We start from the raw sequence: 19,558 nt of genomic DNA on the forward strand, positions 1-19,558 counted from the left end.
TTTAATACTTACTAAGTATTAAACTTTCTTTGCTTCTTACTTCCTTGATGAGATGGACTGAAACATAAATGCAGTCAGCTCTGTGTTTATTGTAATGTGGCTTTTAAAGGAAATAACAGATCATGGGTAATTATATCCCTCCTTCCTCATCTCTGTTCTTCAGAAGCGATTTAGGCTGCCTCATTATAAGCCCTGTTTTCTTTACTCTGAGAGCTTCCTTAGGAGCTTTGCTTTCTGTTTGGCACCTCTGCAGTGTGGAAGTCACCTTTTTACTTCATGGATTTTTTTGTGTGTGTGTTTTTAACAAGAAAGGTCAATAGGGCTGGTATTTTAGAATGCATAGTCTTAGGTAATGAGTTTGGGAGACTCCTCTGTGCTTTTGAAAAAGGAAAACCATTTTAACGCTTTCCTTCACATTGCTGGCATAGTGCAGTTTTTGACAGCTGCTCCTTTACTGTGATTGCCAGATTTGCCTTTACTGTACTTACCAGATTTGGTGATGTATATTAAAGGCTAAACATTCTGATCTCTCAATCCAGCCGTTGGGAAAACCATTACTTAAAGAATGATGTGATGACAACAACTGCAGTAACAGGACCTGTCATTACATTTAAAGACTAAGAAGGAACCGTTGCTGCAATATCAAATGCATACTTTTGTACCTCACTGGTTCATCAATTGAATATGTGTTCAGTTTATTGTTCAGCTTATTAATGGAAGTAAACAACCCCCTAAACCTTCACACTGCATTATGAGAGGTACTGAGCTCTGGCAAACAACTGGAAAAGATAACCCATTAAACAAGCTGGCCTTAAAACTGCCTATAGCAGGCATGAATCCTGGAGCATACCTGGCAGTCCCAAGTTCCATGTGTTGAACGAATGAAAGAAGCCCAGTTCTTTGCACCTCTGTGGTTCTGTATGGGTGCACTCAAGGTTTGCACCAGGTCTTTTTTGTTTGGAAAGTTGTCTTGTCAGATGAACAAATATCACCATATAATGGATGTGTAGGTGGTGATTATAGGATGAGAAACATCTAACTTGGGTGATAAAGTACGTGCCTCCAGCTGTGAAGTGACTGAGCAGGGAATATTTCAATGACTGAATCCTGAATGCTTTATGTTGGTAGGAACCATCTACTTCCTTGGGAAGAGGAGGAAGAAGAGTTCTTAGAGCCCCAAGAGTGAATCCCTGTGGTTTTTGTTAGCTTGGTATGACAAAAGGAATTCAGTGGTGTTTAATATAGGTGGGATTAATTATTTACTAAGGCTGGATCTATTTGGTTTTAATGTGGATGCGCTTATGTGGATTAACCAATAACTATAAAGACCAGGAAAGCAGGAATAGCACAAACCAGGTCTTCCTTGATGTACTTTTATTTTATTTTTAAGCTAAAGCACATCAAAAGATTTATGTCTGACAGAGTGAATTTTTGTGTGTTAGTGCACCATCCTGTCCTGTTGTTGGAAAAAGAAGAGACTGTAAATGTAAGTGTATTGCATATTCACTTTGCAATTCTTCTTAACTGTTCCCTGAGTGGCTTGTCGTTTGAGCAATCATAAATGATCCATGATCACATTTGCCACTGCTCCTTCCAACAAATGAAGCAATAGCAGTGTACCCTGTAAATCCCGCAATACAGATGATCTTAGAGTGGAGGTAATGAGAAGATATTTTTCCAAGTATGAACCGTATTGCTGCTTCTTTTTTTTAATCAGCATATACATCTGTATCTTGTCTAGCCGTGATTGTGTTCAACTGTTGAGTTCAAACATCACTTAATCAAGATTCTCAGTCCTTTATTGACATGACTTGTTAAGTTTGCTTTGAAATAGGCTTTGTATAGGAGAGTTGTGGTGTCTGTTTAAGTGCTTGGTTGAGTCACTGCATTTACCTTTTGTGTTAAATTACTCTATGGGTAGTTCTACTAATAATTTGTAGCAACATCCTGAAAGAAATACAAGGAACTCAGGTCTGCCAACTAATTCCTGCTCACATGCAGCTGCTAGGCATTTTTTCTTGTTTACATACAAGATAATAGTGCCTTAAGATTTATTTCATAACGGCTTCTGAGATGCATATGCTGTTATTATCTACATAAATTTCTTTCAGTGAGAGATCTCTTATACAAACAACTAATTTTAATGTCCAGGCACTTTCAACTGAGCAATGAAGAATGAAGTAATTCCTTTTAGCTGATATCACATTAGGACATCTTTCTTACTTTCTTAATTCCAGTGATTTGAAAACAAGATAGGCTGCCCAGAGGCAAATGAGCTGGTAGTGCTGCTGCTCTTCTACCTGAGCTCTATTGCAGGAGCTCATTGTCCTGCAGAGGTAATAGGTAGGTAGATTTTCATCGTTGTGTCTTTGAAGTATGGTTAATATGAATCATTAGGATCATCATAAATCTGTGCTATGATTTCTGAAGAAAGGAATTGGGTGCAAGGCAGTGGTAAATTAACCTAGCCGAGTAATTAATTGTATCAGATGGAAATTTCAAATTCTCCACTTTCATATACCTGTCCTCCTTTCATGTGGTTAACTGAGGTCTCCCGAAGGATTACACTGATTGAAGAGCCAGATAACTGCTGTTACCAGAAGTGTGAAGGAGGCATTGAACTCAATGAATCAAATAAATGAAGGGATTTGTAAGGCACAATTCAAGTAAAAAGCACTTCAAAGATACTTGAAAAGGCCACATGGGTCAAGTTAGCTAATTGTGGATCTTAACCTATGCGCTGCATTCTGGCCCAGATTTGTGCATACCTGTGGGGGTGGGCCATGGGAACAACGCGTGTGCTGCTTTCTTCATGGTCTGTTACGTTGCCTGCTGTCTTTATAAAATTAAAGCTTACTGAAAGCTTTTGCATACCATACACTGGTAAGGCTTGTCTTGTTGAGATTATTTTTCCCTTGTGTTAGCTAATATAAGATTTCTGTTTTTATTTTTATAACCTGAATGCTTTCAAGGAGCTGCAGGTCTTCTCTGTGTTTTTGCAAATTCCTTTTAGGAAGTACTGAGGTAGATCTGTCCAGTTACCCCTACAGCTCTCAAAATGCAGAGTGCTGGATTTCCTGGGGAAGGAGTTGCAATTTTCCATACTGGTGTGGCAGAATACGAGGCTGTCATGGCAGCTAATTAGATGGGAGAGGCAGTGCTGCTTTTTTCCCCTCATGCTCTTCCATGTTATGGTAATCTCTTATAAAGAAGCACCTTAAACTGTAGTGGTTAAATTTAATAACTGTCTGTAAAAGTCATTTAGCTGTAGAAATCCTTTGCTATGGAGCAGAGCTTATTTACAGCTTCCTGTGTGCTCGTTCCCTTTATAAAACAGTGGGCAATGTTCTGTTGTAAGTACACCTTTGTTTAGGAGAAGGTATGAAATATCAGGACTGTGATTTCCATGAGATAACAAGATTGTCTAAATATTAAGCAATGAATTGTGAGGACTAGAATCCAGAATTGGTACCACAGGCAGTTAAGAGTTGTAAGTGAAAATTGCGTTGGTTGTGTAATGGATTGGCAGCTAACACAGTACTTGAAATTCATTTGGCATTTACATGCACGGTAAATTCCAAACGAGCTCCTAAGAACCCTATAAAAAGAAAGAAGTGCATGTGTGGACTGCTAGTCCCTCCCTGTAATCCTCATAGTATCAGGTTATCATCTGTGCATCATCGGGAGTTTTTTAATGCATGTGCAGAGATGAGTTACATTCCCAGTTATAATACATTTCCAACACCATCAGAGGAAGTAGACTGTTGTTATCTTCTCATCTGATGCTTGCACTTTCCACATGAATTTATCTCAGTTTTTCTGCCCTGCTGCTTTTATGCAGTGAATATTGGTAGATCCCAAGAAAATACAGCCACGAATTTTATTACCAATGAAGTGATTGCCCAGCAGATCGCATTCACACTGGCAGCTTGTGACAGATGTATATATAATGGTCCTAAATCATTGCATGGATTCACTGCGTTCTGTGTTTTACTTGAATAAGTTTCAATAACAGTTATCCAAATAAATTAAAATGCCGCTGTCAAGATCACCAGCAGGAGCTGAAGGCATGGACAAAACATATTAAATATCCAATTCCTTGTGGAAAACCTGTGAAATAAATTTTGCTGAATCTGAAAGCGGCAGATTCATCTCCGCTGTTCGTTTTTCTTCTCTCACTTTTATTAATCAAGTCAACTTGTAATTGAGCTTATTCCAGAAGGTTGCTTACAGTTCTGGGTCTGGTTCTGTATCTGTTCCATCAGTCCTGGTTTACTTTTTTTTCTGAATTATAACTAATTTTCCTGGAAGTTATATACTATAATACTTTATCTAGGGTTTCCAATACCTACAAATGAACATAGCTTCTCAGAAACTCCAGATAGATTTGACTGCCACAGTTATTTCCTTTTATAAAATTATTGCCTACTTCTTAGAATTGGGGTTTTATGTGATCTTAAAACTAAAAATCTACTGACAACTCTATTTTAGACTCTCGTATTTTATCTTAGTGCCCCAGAGATGCCAGTTCTGGATGTTGTCAGTGCGTGCCTAGTGGTTTGAGTAGCTCCCCATCCACTTCCTTTGTCTCCAGTCACTTCTTATCCAGTTGGCAATGGCTTATTTTGACTCCAAGCTGCTGGCTCTGCTTCTCCCTGTGCTTGCTGGGGAGCTGAGCCAGACCCTCAGGGGCCGGCTTCACTCCACTGCCTTGCTTGCAACCACTGTCTCCAAGTAGCATCCTTTCCACCCTTTCCTGTCAAACTCTCTTATAATCTCCTATTTCCCAGCACCCCAGGACTTACTCATTAATTCATGCTGGAGCAAAAAGTAAAGGAAGCTGTGCAATGGCTTCTTTTCTCTTGACCTCACTTTCAACACTTGGTCATCACAGTTTCTGACAACCAGCGGGGTGCTCAACATTTATCTGTACTCACATTCATAGATCTGTTGGTGTTGAAACATTTCTAGAAAGCATCAACTCTTTCTACGTAGCTGACAGTGGTTTTCGTATCTCTCCAGGCTCATTATAGCCACCTGTTCAACAGACTAAGTTCATCAAATCATTTTTAATCATGTTTGTTGGGCTGTGGAGCTGTGCCAGGGTCCTACTAAGCAACAAATGGGTTCAGAGCAGGCACAGCACAGATACTGCTAGAAAATAGTTCCCTCTGGTGCTTATCTTCTTACCAGCTTGCCTATGAAGGGTAAGAATTTATCAATATTTCAGATTACTCGGGGACAAAAGAGCAGGAACTTGGCTTATTTACCTCACAGTGGTAACTCCATTTATTTTGCATTTGTACCAGAGTAAACTAGGGAAGAATTAGGCACAGAGCCAAGTCATCTTTGTGTTTCTTAAATAATCAGCCAATTCTGCAAGGAGTTATGCTGATGAATATTTAACGAGTGAGAGGATCAGATGCTATTCGTTAAAGCCAAATATTATACCATAATCCATATCTTCCTGTTCTCAACCAGGAGATGTTTTTAGGGGTATGCTTTGAAAAGAACTCTGAGGAATGCAATCTAACCGGTGCTTACAAAGCAGTAGATTTTGCTGTGCAAGTACTTTGGGTAAGATTTGACCTGTAGTGTTTTACTCTAGCTCCTCTAGGGTGCATGATTATCTGCAGCAATTCACTTGTGATTAGACACTAGTCTAAGAAATAGAGGGTTTTCTATTGCACTGGAGGGAGATCTCATCAGGTATTACCCGCAGTTTGTTTGGACACTAGGTTTCTGCTTGTGCAGATAGAAAGTAGGAAACTGAACTTTTAACTCAGTATAATCAGGTCTTATCCATTCATATAATAACAGGACAGTTCTAAATGTTTTCTGTTGCTGCTCTTTGTTACAGTACCTGTGTTTCAGTGGCATAGTGCAATGCTGCTTCATGTTGAGAGGCATTAAGAATCTGAGAGTTTCAGCAGGTACATGGCAGGTATTACTGACAGTAATAAAAGTGAATTTTGACCCAGTGCCTCATAATTACATAATGAGAAAATTGCTGACTTTTTTAGCACAGATGTTCATGATTATGTAAATGACAGCTTATGGAGGACTTGTCTGCTTAAAGTTCTCCATTGATCTGCATCAGAAGGAGTTCCACACGTACAAAGTAATGGGCAAAAAGAAACCCCTTATGTACCCTAACTCAATTTTATGTACGTACCAAAGGCTGAAATAATCAACATATGGCCTTTGCTGTGTTGCTTCAATGTGAATGACAGCTTGAGAGTTCACAGCCTACCTTTCTAAATTCTGTGGCTTTTTTAATCAAACCTGTTTTTCCATCAGTGACTCAAATGGATCTAAATTAATGACTTCTCCACTGAGTTAAGAAGTACAGACCTTGTACAAAGTGATAAACGTCCCTTACTGAGGAAAACATATTTTTTTCCAGTCATCATTTTCATCTAAGCTAGGCATAACACGTTTTCATACTGAATAGTATGTTGGTCATTTTGCATTTTAGTTGCTGATTCTTCACATTCACAGGATGACACATTGTTCAGGCTGCTGCTAATTACGTATTAGCTATTAAGGTAATTGGCAGCTCTCAATTTAGCTGTTGTGATTACAAAGTACTTGGTAACAGGATGATGGTGCAAAAAGGTTCCAGCCAGTCTTCCTGCTGGGAGTCAGTGCTGCTCCTGTTCTCCTGTCTGTGTGTACAGGTATGAGCCTGGTGTAGAGTTTCATCTGTGCAGTGCTTATCACCATAACACAGATAGTATGGCAGTGCAAACGTGTGCAGGTGTGTAGTCATGTATACATGTGTAATCCACTCCTCTCTGTCAGCAGTGGTCTCAAATCACACTTTGGAATAATGTAGTGTTTAATCAGATCTTGTTTCGGCCAGAAGGCATGTGTGAACTGCTCTTTCTTGATGATTCTTGACCTGTTTGATGGCCATGCTTAGGGAGTGTTGCTATTAGAAGCTGACAGATTGTATATCAAAGCTTGTGTACCACAGCACATCATCTTGAAAGGATGAGTCGCTGTGACCTGAATCCTTTGAAGTGTTTTTGAGATTGTAGTTTTTGGTTGTTGTGGGTTTTTGTTTGTTTTCAAAGCTGTCTTTGCATGTCTTAACAGATTTTCCCTTCTGTTTTTAGACTTCGCTGAATGTTTGTCTGTAGGGAACTAAACTATTTGGGAAGCACTCAGCTCATTACATCAGTACATTCAGGTAGATTCTGAACCTACTCAGGATTGCCCAGGTTCAATTTGCATGGGTAGATGGAGTAATAATGTACTTTAAGCAGAAAACTCTGGACAGAAAAGTGTCCTTCAGTGAACAAACTACTAATAATCTGATGAGTCTTATATGCAGATGGTTCTCAGACACCTGCAGATTCTGTTTAGGTAAGATTTGTAGCAAAGTGAATATTCCATCCATTAGTTCCTCCATAAATCATTTTAGTCTATCATTTTATATCATTGGAACACACACTTTTATAATGGAGATTTTATTTGGAGGAAGTTGATTTGAGGTCATGCAGGAAGTGTGTGAAACTTGATGCGACGTGAATGAGAAATAGCATCTTCTCAAGAAGGACAGGGTTCTGTTGCATAAGCTCAAGTACAAGATCTTGTCTGTGGAGGACACAAGTTGTCTTAATACTAATTTTGCATTGACTTCTAGATACAGTACACTACATCAAAACCTGCTTTAGCTCTTCTACAGTTACAGTCTGTATTCCAGGAGCCATGACCAAATAAGCTTCCAGGTTTGTCTGGTTATAGGAGATCTTGTTTCAAACTAACTCCCTCAGTGACAACAGGACAAGCAGTGAACATGTACTTACTGAAAGAGTTTATTAACTAATTACAGACATCCTTGGGAATACTGGGAGACTGCTTGACAAAAAGCCAAAGCACACCCAAACCAGTAAAATGGCAGCACCTTTTTTGGGATCTTGGATTTCTGCTGGTCTTCAAGTCTAAAGGAAATATCCTACCAGCCTTCGCTTAGTTGGACTATTAGATTTATTGATGTGGTCTGGCCTCTTGGTTAGGGAGCTGCACTCTGTGTTTGGGACATTTTCTCCATTGTGCTGCAGCTGAGGAAATTACCAGCTCTTACTTCTCATCCCCTGTAATTTCTCTGCGATTGGCTGCTCACTCAGTTGGTAGCTCTAAGAATAGTTGGGTAGAAATGTCATTCATTGTTCACCACTGTAGATTGCTGTCTTAGACCTTCAATCTCTTTTCTTTAATGGCTACAAAATAGATTCTTTCATACACAAAAGAGATTTTGAAATGCCTCTTTTATACTTTTTCAGGGGGAAGTTTATGATACAGGGTGAGACTTTTTAAATAAAATGGGGATTTATCAGGCCTGAAAATCCCGGTGTCAACAGGCGCAGTTTCCCAAGTGCAGTGCTCTATTAGAGCTGTACACCTATGATAGGTTTCAGTGTTCATGGGTCCCCATGCCACAAACCAAGCCCTTCTGCAAGAAATTCTTTGTTTTATTCACATGATTAACGTAAGTAGCAGATACATAGAAAACAAATTGAGTGCAGTTTGTATCATCTCTGAAATAACGGGGCTTTTGGAGCTGTACGGATATTGTCAGGCACTTTTTGGACTGTAACATTTCAGCAAGGAGAAGGTCTTGGTCTGAAGCCCCATTTAACTTACATTAAGATTACTTGGACTAGACAGTGAAAGTGGTTTTTTGAAGAATTCCTTATCTTGTTGGAGTGTATTTGGGGTTAATAGGACCGACTCTCAGGTATTCTGTTAGGTACATTCAGAAGTAGAAAGTTTGTTCTTCATGGAAATAAAAACAACAACACCACACATTGGAAATCATAAGTACTAATACAAATAACCAGTTTGGGGAGTATTTCTTGGTGTAATAGGCAGATTTCTTTCTTTCTGGCTGGTATGAAGTATGTACAAGAGTCTGGCATATAAGCTAAGGGTGGAAAGAGATCCCTTTATGATCTGGATGTCAAAATGGAGCTTCATGGTGTGCTATTAGGACACACTTGGACTTTTTTACACTTTGCATGAGTATCTTTCACATACTTTTCAGAGGTGGCTGATGGTAAAGGGCAGTGGGATGTTTTAATTCCCCAATTTGCCTTAAACGAAATGAAAAAACCCTGCCTGAGGCTTTTCCTGCAAACCTAGCAGGTTGCTATGGATTAAACTACTTAATCAATCTGGACAAACTGTTCCATGCTGCTCATAGAAGTCAATACCACCAGTCACTTGCCATTTCAGCAGCTTAGAGACAGACAATCCTTCATTCTGCAGACAGAGATGTGCCAGAAAGCCAAAGTTGCTAAATAGCCTCTCTAGAAGAACCTATAAAATCTTGTTGTCTCCATCCTTTCCCATCATCATAAGCTAGTAGCATAGCAACTGATGAAGCTGCTTGAACTTGAGTTGACCTGAAATTACATGTTTCACGGTTTATGTGTTTACTACTACTACTGCCTTTCTACTTTTTTGTGCTTGTTGAATTTACATTTGCAGTCCCTGTGGGAGATTAGCAGCTTGTTCATGCAGAAAGCTGAAATAGATTTAATAACACATGATATATGAGCTTAAGTAGCGCCCAGAGTTAGAAGCATGAGATAGAGCTAAAGCTGGCCCTGACTACTGGCTGTTGAGAATTCCTTGTTTTTGAATGGGATGTGGATGCAGTTTTCAGTATCTTTGTACAGAGTAGTTGCAGCCATAAGAAAGGAGACTTCATCTGTCTTGGATATGAAAGTTACCTTGAACATTGTCTGAAATTGTCCATTTCTCTCCATTGACTATAGAGGGAACTTGAGATGATTAGTACAAGCTTGAATATATAGAAGCTACACATTAAATTTTAGAGTATTGCCATCAGTTCATGGATATGTAAGTTCTTAACACATAGGAGTGTGTTGTGTTGAGTCTCTCGTGAAAGATGTCCGTAACAAGAATGGTATTCCATAATAGTGTCATTCCATAAGCAACAAGGAGCATGATGCTGTTTCTCTTGTCATGATGTCATTGTGTAGCTATTCTGTGGTTGAGAAGATCACACAAACATTAAAAATGAGTTAAATGGCCATTACTCGCAACCCTGGGGAGCTTGATGCTCGCATAGATTAGCTGGAGACTGCCTGTGCACTCCTATCTGTGTAAAGAAAGGTTGCCTTCTAGCACTCTGAGAGCACAATACTTATGAGTGTGTCTTGCTACAGTAGTGGAGGTTTTTGATTCTTTTGATACAGTTGTGTCTCGTCAATACTGAGCCATTAGGGAGCCTTGGGAGAGTCTACAATCACCTTCTTTTTTCCCTCTTTTACACTACAAATGATGACTCAAAGAGAAGCATTCAGTTCTAATCTATGTGGGTTCTTGTAATAAGCTTTACAATTAGAGCAGTCTTCCATCTAATTCACTTAATTTACGCTGGGAAATGAGATACTGTTCAACTAATCCGATGCTATTTTCTTCTTTATTAGAGAATGAAAGCATCCTTGGAGGCTCTGGTGGGATTCAGATTAAGCTTCTGAGAGACTAACAGTATGAAAGGCTAATGAAATAGCATGCTATGGTAATTCCCAATCAGTATCCGTGCCCCACTCCTTTAACCTATAACAGAATTAGGAGAAGAGTTGGTAGGGGGTGATGGACTGTACCAACTCTTTCTGGTCTCAGGGTAAGTTCATAAATCTCTGTTTAATAGGATGACACTGATAAACTTTGTTAAGTAGGGTTTGTTCCACCTGTCTTATCTGGTGACTGCAGTGCTTTCAAAAAGGTTTCAAGAAGTTTTCTGAATTATCTTACCTCTTAACAAACTTCATTGCATTCCCCTCTTTAAACCCAGGCAGCTCTGTTGCTTAATTTAGAACAGACATATTCAAATCACTGAGGAGTATTTCCACTGCTTTTTAAGGGGGAAATGTATAGAGAGTGTGTTCCTCATTCTCATCAGGCTGCAAGTTCTTTAGAACAAAAGTACTACACCTACCCTGCTGTGAGATGTAAAGGATATAATTCCATACGTTTTGACTATTAGCTCTTTGGGAGTGTCAGAAGATGAGCATCTTGTCAAATATTGGTTATCTTGCTCCAATAGCTTCTTTTTTCTTTCTGTGATTACAGTTACTATCCCCAGAGATCTGCTCTGCTCTTGTTTTATTGCCATTGCGTTGAGTTTTTTGACCACTTTGTTTAGTTCTTTGACACCATTCTGGATCGCATATGTTTTCTCCCCTGCTTCTTCTACATATGGGCTTTGTTTTACTGCTTTTTATTCTCTGTATGATCTCCTGTACTTGTGCCTTTTCAGCTCTCACTTCTGTCCTTCTCAGCCAGATCGCTGTGATTGCCTTGCTGTCAACTTGCAATTCCATTTCTACACAAAACCTCCCACTTTCCACCTTTCCCACTGTAAATACCAACAACCTTTTGTTTCTTATGCTTTTGGAAACTAAAGCATTTCCTAGCTTAATCTGTCACATAGATCTGCACTGTATCTGCTCCTTCTGCTTCCCCATGACATTGATGCCAGTACTTTTGACCGAGTCTTCTACAACTTCAGTTTTTGGGAAGGAATTCCTGCCTCATGACGTGGTGGACATTGGCTAATATTTGTAGGTGACCTTTTTGTTGTAAGACAGGAGACAGTTGATCAAATCATGATGTTGTGTCCAGTCCCTTGCAGGCAGAGATATTAGCCGTGAAAGCAAAAGTGAGAAGCAGATGACATGCTATGACGTGTGGTCTGTATCATACCGTACTGAAGCTACTTACTGTGTGCTAGTAAATTCTGCATTGGAAGGAGTATCACATGGAAAGGACTGACATTAATTTGCTAATGCATTAAACAATATGGCAGCATCTAATTGCATCTCCCCAGTTACTACTCCAGTGTCCTGGATCTTTAGCTAAGTACCAGCCTGCCAAGTTCCCATTCTTTCTGTAAGTCTTTGATTGTTAAGCACATAAAAATCTTCTGATTGTTCCCAGGAATGGCTGCAGTGTTGATCTCAAGAGGGCCAACGAGGCACCTGCACACCCGCTGGGCCTCTGCATGCAGTGCAGGAGTGCTTGTGAAGGATGAGAAGTGAAATGTTTGTAAGGGTGGTGATTGCAGGTTGGGACTGCTGTGTTGGGATACAAATGGGATAACGGGATACAAAACCAGCTTCTCTCAAGAAAGGCTTTTGCATCCTTAGGATGTATGAATCTTTGTTCTGTAGACTGTAGAAACCCGGCATTGTCTTCTCTCTCTTCCGTGGATTTTTGCTTTAATTAAATATTCAGAATTATTGATTTTAGAGCTGGTTCTGGGCACTTTTCTTTGAGAGTAGGCAGACTGGTGCAATTTACCCATGCAGGTGAATTAATGAATCACTTTATTAACGCCACTGGCACATTTCTTCCAACACAGTTGACATATGCCATTGCTGTCAGCCTATTGCATTACCGAGAGACTGATTTGAATGTCTCTCTTATAGACAAAAGAGCTATTAGTACCGTGTCTGTCAGTGCAGTGAAATGGTCTCATGCTAAATTTCGTCAAATCCTCATGCTGTTTCTTTGTGCAGTTAATGGAACTGGAAGTTCAGACAGTCACTGGAAAGCAAAATTCAATGGCTGCATTTATAACAGTAACGTGCTCTTAATAAGCAATATAAATACCATGATTCAGAGCTTAAAATGCTCATTACAGGGGTGTAAAAGTAGAAGGAGTCACACAGATGCTGTTCAGACATTTACATGACTGGCTCGAAGCTGTCATTACAAACAAGGTGTGCAACACAGCTGTGCTAAGGTGACAGATTTATCTTCAAGGACAGAGGTACGAAAAATCCCAACAGTGGCACTTCAATGTGTTGCCACTTCATTTCTAAAAACAGCTGGGTTTGCATTCTTAAATGTAAATTTAATTATGTACATTCTCAGTAGCCACTGTTTGTGGCTGTTGTGCCAAAAAACACACAATTATGTTCTGTTCTGCAGTTTTTGTTTTATTAGAAGAAAAAGGGTTCTAAGAAGCTTGACATTTGCCTTCTGGCCTCATCTTTACCCGTTTCACCTGCTCAGTGAGGATGCCGTGAGAAAATTGTGGTTACAGTTCCTATTAGTAGGGGAATAAGCAATATCAGGTTTGGAAACACAAATCCTGCTTGTCCAGCAAATAGCAGCTCCCCATCCCCAGCTCTTTAACCGCCAAAGAATGAAAAGCACTGTGTGTCTTTGAGCTTGTAGTTGGAGCCTGTGCTCTTGGCTGTGTGCATGTGGGTCTGGGCAGGCTGCAGCTGTCTTGCTGCTCTTTGGGATTTCTGGCTACAGACAGGACATGTACTACTGATGTTACAGGATATCAAGCACTGTGACAGGTATAGACTGGATGGCTCAGGCAGCCTTGTAACAATAGGGGTTCTTTTTTATCTTAAATCATCTCTTGGCCAACATGCAAATGCAGGGTTGATTTTTTTCTAATGCCTTTCTCTTATGAATTGTATCACAGTAGACAGTGAAAACAGCTCTGATGTTTCAGTATTCAATCGGCTATTGACATTTCTAAGCTGAGTTCTTGCATTTGGTGCATTTTTAAGTTCAGGTGGAGACTCTGGTCAGCTGGAGGTTTGTCCTGTGAAACTACTTGGGATGATACAGATACTGGGAGACTCTTTTAGGGAGCTTGGGAAGTCCTTACGTAGTACTATGTGCTGTAGAAAATCAACATGTAACTCTTCTGTTCTTATGCTTTGCTAGAAGTAGACTTGGAACTGGTTTTTGAGTGTGACAGACCTTTGGGCTGATCAGGTTGAGCTGATGTTGTGTTCCCATGTGTATGGCTGTCTATGGAAGCAGGGCAAGAAAAAGTATCCAGTATTAACTAACTCTCTGTAAAGCCATCAGCTACTTTCCCTTTTGTTTTACTCTCAGATCAGTCTCTTCTATCCCTGTTTAAAAAGCAGCAACATTCCATGGCTTCAGTTTTGCCAATTAATTTTCTTGAATCTTTTGTAATTGATGTAAGCTGTTCACATAATTCCCTTCTGTCATGAGATACTTGCATGAAGTCTCAAAACACCAAAAAGCAAAAAACAGCCATCTAATTGCAACAGCAACCCCAAAAAATAACATCAGCAGCGTGCCAATTTGGCATAGAACGTTTTTTACTTTATTATAGAAATCAGAAGCTCTGATTTAGAGCAAAGCAACAAACAAAAAAACCCCTCAACATTCTCCTGTTTTCACGTCTCAATTTGAGACAGCTTCTTTGGCAGTTCCTTTCTGGTGCCTGGGAGAACAATGGAGGTTTTCTAAAGGTCTCTTGGTAGAGTTTGCCCTTTTCCTCTGGACAGATCAGGGATGTCATGGTGATGGAACTTCAGCCTTCTTTCACAAGGATTGATATAGCAAGATCTCAGCTGTGCTCCTTTCCAGCTTCGTGCTCAGGTCTTTTTCTTAGTGAGGGGATTATTGCTTTCCATCTGGGATTGCAGTGGTTTAGAATAGGCAATAAGCAAGGGCTTGTTCAGGAATCGCCTCTCTTTTTTCTTAAAGATGATACAAACTTTCAGACAGAATTAATGCAAGTGACATTCACTGCAACATTTAAATAGCTCATTGGTTGTCCTAGTGGGTATTACCTCTTCTATGATTATCTCCATATGGAATATAATCAACAGTTTCTGTTTGTATTTAGTAATGGATAATAAAATTAATGGCTTTAGCTCTGTTCCAGTTAGGCTGAGTGTGTTTCTTGCAACTGTATTTTCAAACATTTTTTGCCATGTCTGCTTCCTCCTATGCTTCTGCCAAAAGGGAGTTTTTCCCTCAGTTCTATTTGGCTTTTGAACAGGCTGCTTAGTTTTCAGCAATCTCATCTTGCTTTTTCACACAGGGGTTTTAGATGTGAGAGGTAAGTTGGGCTGAAGTTGGCAAAAAAGAGTTCAGAAAAAGCACTCTGTGAAATAATCTTAATGTACCTCTGGGTGCATTTCCGAGATGAAAGTCATTGCTGATTGGGGAGTATTTGTCACACTGCTGGGAGAACAACTACATGCCTTTTACTTGAATGATAGTCAATCTAGTACATTTTACAGTTGCTTACACATTGGTCATCTACTGATCTACTACTTAAAGGATTACCCAGCACCTCCTATGAAGATAACTGTAGTTTCTTTCACTGCAGCAATCAAAATCTGTAACATTTCATGTTTTCATTGGGAGCTCCATTAAAAGCTCCAGAACTGTTTAGACCTCTACCAAGGACTGATGGACCAGCTGCTTCCTGCCACGTTTCTAACAGACTTGTTGATTTTTTCCAACATAACATTTTCTTACATCATCTTTATGGGAGAGAAAAAAAGTAGCGTGTTGAAGGTGTCTCCAGCAAATAATTTGTCTTCTATAATACCGTTTTCCTTCGCGATTGATCTCAACGGACAGAGCTTAGCAGTCTTCTATTGACTTTCTCCATCTTTTGGTCCACTTTACAGTGTTTTACCACTGAACTATACAGATAACTGGAAAACTAAGTATAGAACATAAACTCTGTTCTCATTTCAAGCTTTTTCACCCATGCTGCATCCAGTGCTTTGTCACGGAGCACTCGGTTCATCCTCTTTTCTCTCCCTCATTTTGGAGCCTTTTGAGCTCAATTAAAGCAATTGCTTAGAATTGTCAGGTAGAGAAGTATTCCAGTAGAAGGGTAGAGATACCCAGAAGCGGTTGTCCAAGAGTAAAATGGGTGCTGTATGTGAAGTATTGCTCTTCTTATGGAGGGCAGAAGAGTACACCCTGAATTCCATCACTGACTGCATAATTGGAACTACTTTGTGTGCAGGGTAAAATCTATGCATGTTCAGTAACTATTTTGGGCTTGTACTATGTCTTTTCTTTTCTTGAACCCTCATTTTTGTGTCCATCCTGGGACTGGCATTCAGGCTAGATGCCGTCCCAGTTGCAGCAGCCCAGTTCCAGGTGTGCTCTTCCCTGCAGTGTCTGCAGGAAGAGGGATAAAGGCTGAAAGGGAGCAACATGGTGGACAAAGCTTGCTATATAAAATATGGGCTGGATGGATCAAATGATGCTTAAAATACTGCTGATTGCAATTACATGTGTACAGACCCAATCTGTTTCCCTGTTAATCGAGGTTGCAGAAAGGTTTTAATTACAAAAGGAAGCTGTTAGCATGAGGCTGGTCATCTGTAACTGACAAGTGGGTTTAGTTATAATGGCCAAAAAAAAGGTCCTGGTTTATGTTCTAGTTGTGCTAAATAGTGAATAACTAGTTAAGATCACTTGCAATAGTTTGGCAAAGAGTGATATTGAAAAGTAGCTTCCTGTCCAGTTGGTGCCAGTAGGAAAGAGCCCATTATGTGCAGTGAGGTGTTACTGAGTCTTGAAAAATTGCAATTACATCTGCTCATCTTTGCTCCTTCTGTTTGGAAAATGAGAACAACAGTTTCAACTCCTAATATTCCATTATTCTGCAACATCTCTTCCTCTAATGTTATTAGAGAGACAAAAATGAAGGGGTAGATGAAAATGGAAACCCTGTTTTGGCAGAGGTGGAGGGGAGGTGGTTTAGATCTGTCCTGAAGTAGACAGGGAAGTAATGCTGGATGCCGTCTTAATTTAAATTGCTTTGGCAATATTAGTTTCTAAACTTGCTAGACAAGACTTTAATGTCTGGTTAGCAGGACAAACTGTTCTATTAATTAAACTCAGGCCCATAAATCTGTTCTAACTGGCAATCAAATCCCAGAGTAACCTGGATCATGCTGTTGTTGAAGCATCACCAGCCCAGGAGAATGATGCTTAATATTTCATTTGTCTTGTGCTCAGCTGTAATGTGACTTTGCAAGATGTCATTTTTTGCACTGGGAATAAAAATCAGTGAGTCCATCTTTTAATGCTCTTGCACCAAGAAAAAAGCAATAAACAATTTAAGATTTATAATGATGTGATTTTTAATGATAATGTATCAACATGCATTTCTTGAAAACTAATTATTTTATTTTTAGAGAAATAACTTTACTGCATAGCTGATTGTGATTAGATAGCCAGAGGAGGTGAATTAGGTAACGTTTTAGTTGGTACTTTTGTATTTACGCTGGTTTCTGTATATTTGTTTCTCTTCACTCAGCAGATGTTAACCTGCAAAACTTCTCCAGAGGGGAAAGTGCTCTGGTCCTCCATCCCGTGTTGCTCCATCTCCTTTCTTCCCCATTCCCGTGGTTCTGCCCTCTTGCTGTTTTCTGTGCTCAGTGAGGAATCAGCTGTGGGAGTTGCAGAGTAATTCCCATAGGGCTCTAAAATTAATGTCGTGATGTAACATTCATAGGTTTCTTTTTTTCTCAGAGAGAAATGTCCTTTTCGTTGCCTTGTTTTCACAAGAGAATAGGTTTTGTGTCCTCTGGGCTGAAGGCAAACTGCATTAGAGTGTGGCAGAGCAAAAGCTAAATGAAATTAATGAAATTGCTCATAATCTTGCACAGTTCAGCTCGGGTTTTCAAAACCACAAAGCATATGCTATTCGTGTGGCTTCCAATACCCAGGTGTTATTTCCAACAGAGGGGGATGATCAGGCAGGCAGGGCTCAGGAGACCATCAGTGGCTTTTGTCACAGGGTGCTGCTGAGATATCAGTGCTTGTCTTTGCTTTTCTATCACAGAGGTTATATTCAGTGGCTGAGTTCCTCGTGATGCTTCTCAGACATCTGGGCACTCTTCCAAGTCTCACACAGACTTTATTTGGGTACTTCTGCTCATGAAATTAAGCAAGTTCACAGTCAATCCTTGGTGCCTTTGTTTTTTTTAGCTCTGAGCTATCAAAGCTCTCAGTCAGTTTTAGTGGTGCCTGGAGTGCAGGACCACTGAAAGATCCCCAGTGTTTGTAACTGCAGTACCTTCTCAGACAAATAGCCAGTGCTTTCACTGCAAATCTGTCCTATTTTTCATGTATGTTTGCCTCTATAAAACTTCAGAATGAACAAGTGATTTGAGTTTTCTGCTCTTTGCTAGTTGTGTCATTTTAAGCACTACACAGGTGTGCTCAATCTGTGTTATTTAAGACTTCTTTTCCTCCTCCTATGTTCTATTGACTGCCAGTATGTGTATGCGTAAAGGAGGAAATAAGTACAAACCTTCTGTTCTTTTAAATGTATGACTGTTGTGCTTTATATTTTCAGCAGAAGTTGCTTTGTAAGCACTGTATTTTTTGAAGTGGTGTTTCTGCATTGGTAATGCTACCAGTTGCATTAATACAGCAGTGCAAGGGGCAATAACTTCAAAACAAATATAGTGCCTTTTTATTGTTTTATTTCTGTAAAGCAATAAATACTTTCATAAAAAGAATATTCCAAATGAAAGATTTGGTAAATAACAGGAAAAATTCAATAACTAACAATGGACTGGGGGCAGACTTGCTTTACAGGTACATAGTGGAAGGCCTCAGGCCTCTCATGATTTCTTTTTGTCTACAGAACCCCCAACTCCTATTGCTCCTCCTGAGCTGCTGGCTGTCGGAGCCACCTACCTGTGGATCAAACCCAACGCCAACTCCATCATCGGAGACGGGCCCATCATACTGAAAGAGGTGGAGTATCGGACGACCACTGGGAACTGGGCAGAAACCCACATTGTGGACTCTCCCAATTACAAACTGTGGCATCTGGATCCAGATGTGGAGTATGAGATCAGAGTGCTGCTGACTCGCCCTGGAGAAGGAGGCACGGGACCACCTGGACCACCACTCACAACAAGGACAAAATGTGCAGGTAGTGTTTCTGCTGCTTTCCAGTACTGCATGGATGTTTTGGTTTGCTTACTGATGCATTAACAGACAGGACTTTACCTGTCCTTCTTGTAGATGTGCTTCTTTGGAGATCTGAATGAACTTTATGGATTTTGATATGCTGTAGGTATGTTTTGACTTTTTATCCATGGACAAGTGTTTGAGAGTGTTGTTTTTATTCATGCAGTGTGTTTGCTTGCAAGACTTTCTTCCACAGGGTATGTCTGCTTTCTGTTGAAACGGACAAGCAAACGAGAGCTTTTCAACTGATTCTCCAGTAGGCAAATAGATCTTAGGACTTGACTATTATCACATTTTCACCCTGCAAGTTTATAGCAAAATATGTGTTCTTCTTAAGTAGAAGCAGTTCAGTGTTGGCTATTCTGTGCAACAGGGATAAGTGGTAAGCATTGAATTGTTAGAATATATTTCTGTATTCTATTTGATTGTGCTGATTGTTCCTCTACCTTCTGACAAAGAAACCTATTTGAACACTGCACAGTGTCTTCCTTTTTGCTTTTCATATTGGAACAGATCAGTTTTGATCCAAGGTTATGAAAAATCTTTCTAAAGCATTTTGGACTTATCAGTTAAAATTAAAGGATCACATTCTTCATGTTTCAGGTATATTCGTCCCATTTTCATAAATGGATCACTAATGGAAATCAAGAATAGTGCTCCTCACTGTCTCTCACAGCATAAGTATCCCTAGCATCATCCTCTTCCTTTGCCAAAGAAGCCTGGCAGGTTGAGAGTGCAGGGCAGAGCTGGGGGCACATCCCTACTG

The 19,558-nt window shown here is 39.9% G+C and overlaps 1 protein-coding gene across 1 annotated transcript in view; it reads left to right on the plus strand.

The window, feature by feature from the left end:
* Positions 1 to 19,270, plus strand: part of LOC146752055 (receptor-type tyrosine-protein phosphatase T-like) — a 99,363-nt gene extending 80,093 nt beyond the window's left edge. The window contains exon 6 of the mRNA XM_085533069.1: positions 18,461 to 19,270. Within this exon, the coding sequence (XP_085389195.1) occupies positions 18,461 to 18,816 (356 nt within the window). The 3' untranslated portion in view covers positions 18,817 to 19,270. The remainder of the gene's footprint in view (positions 1 to 18,460) is intronic.
* Positions 19,271 to 19,558: the final 288 nt, after the last annotated feature.

The sequence above is a fragment of the Coturnix japonica genome, unplaced genomic scaffold (genome assembly GCF_054131305.1).
Source record: "Coturnix japonica strain WE unplaced genomic scaffold, WE-NBRP24 Scf053, whole genome shotgun sequence".
Classification (NCBI taxonomy): Eukaryota; Metazoa; Chordata; class Aves; order Galliformes; family Phasianidae; genus Coturnix; species Coturnix japonica.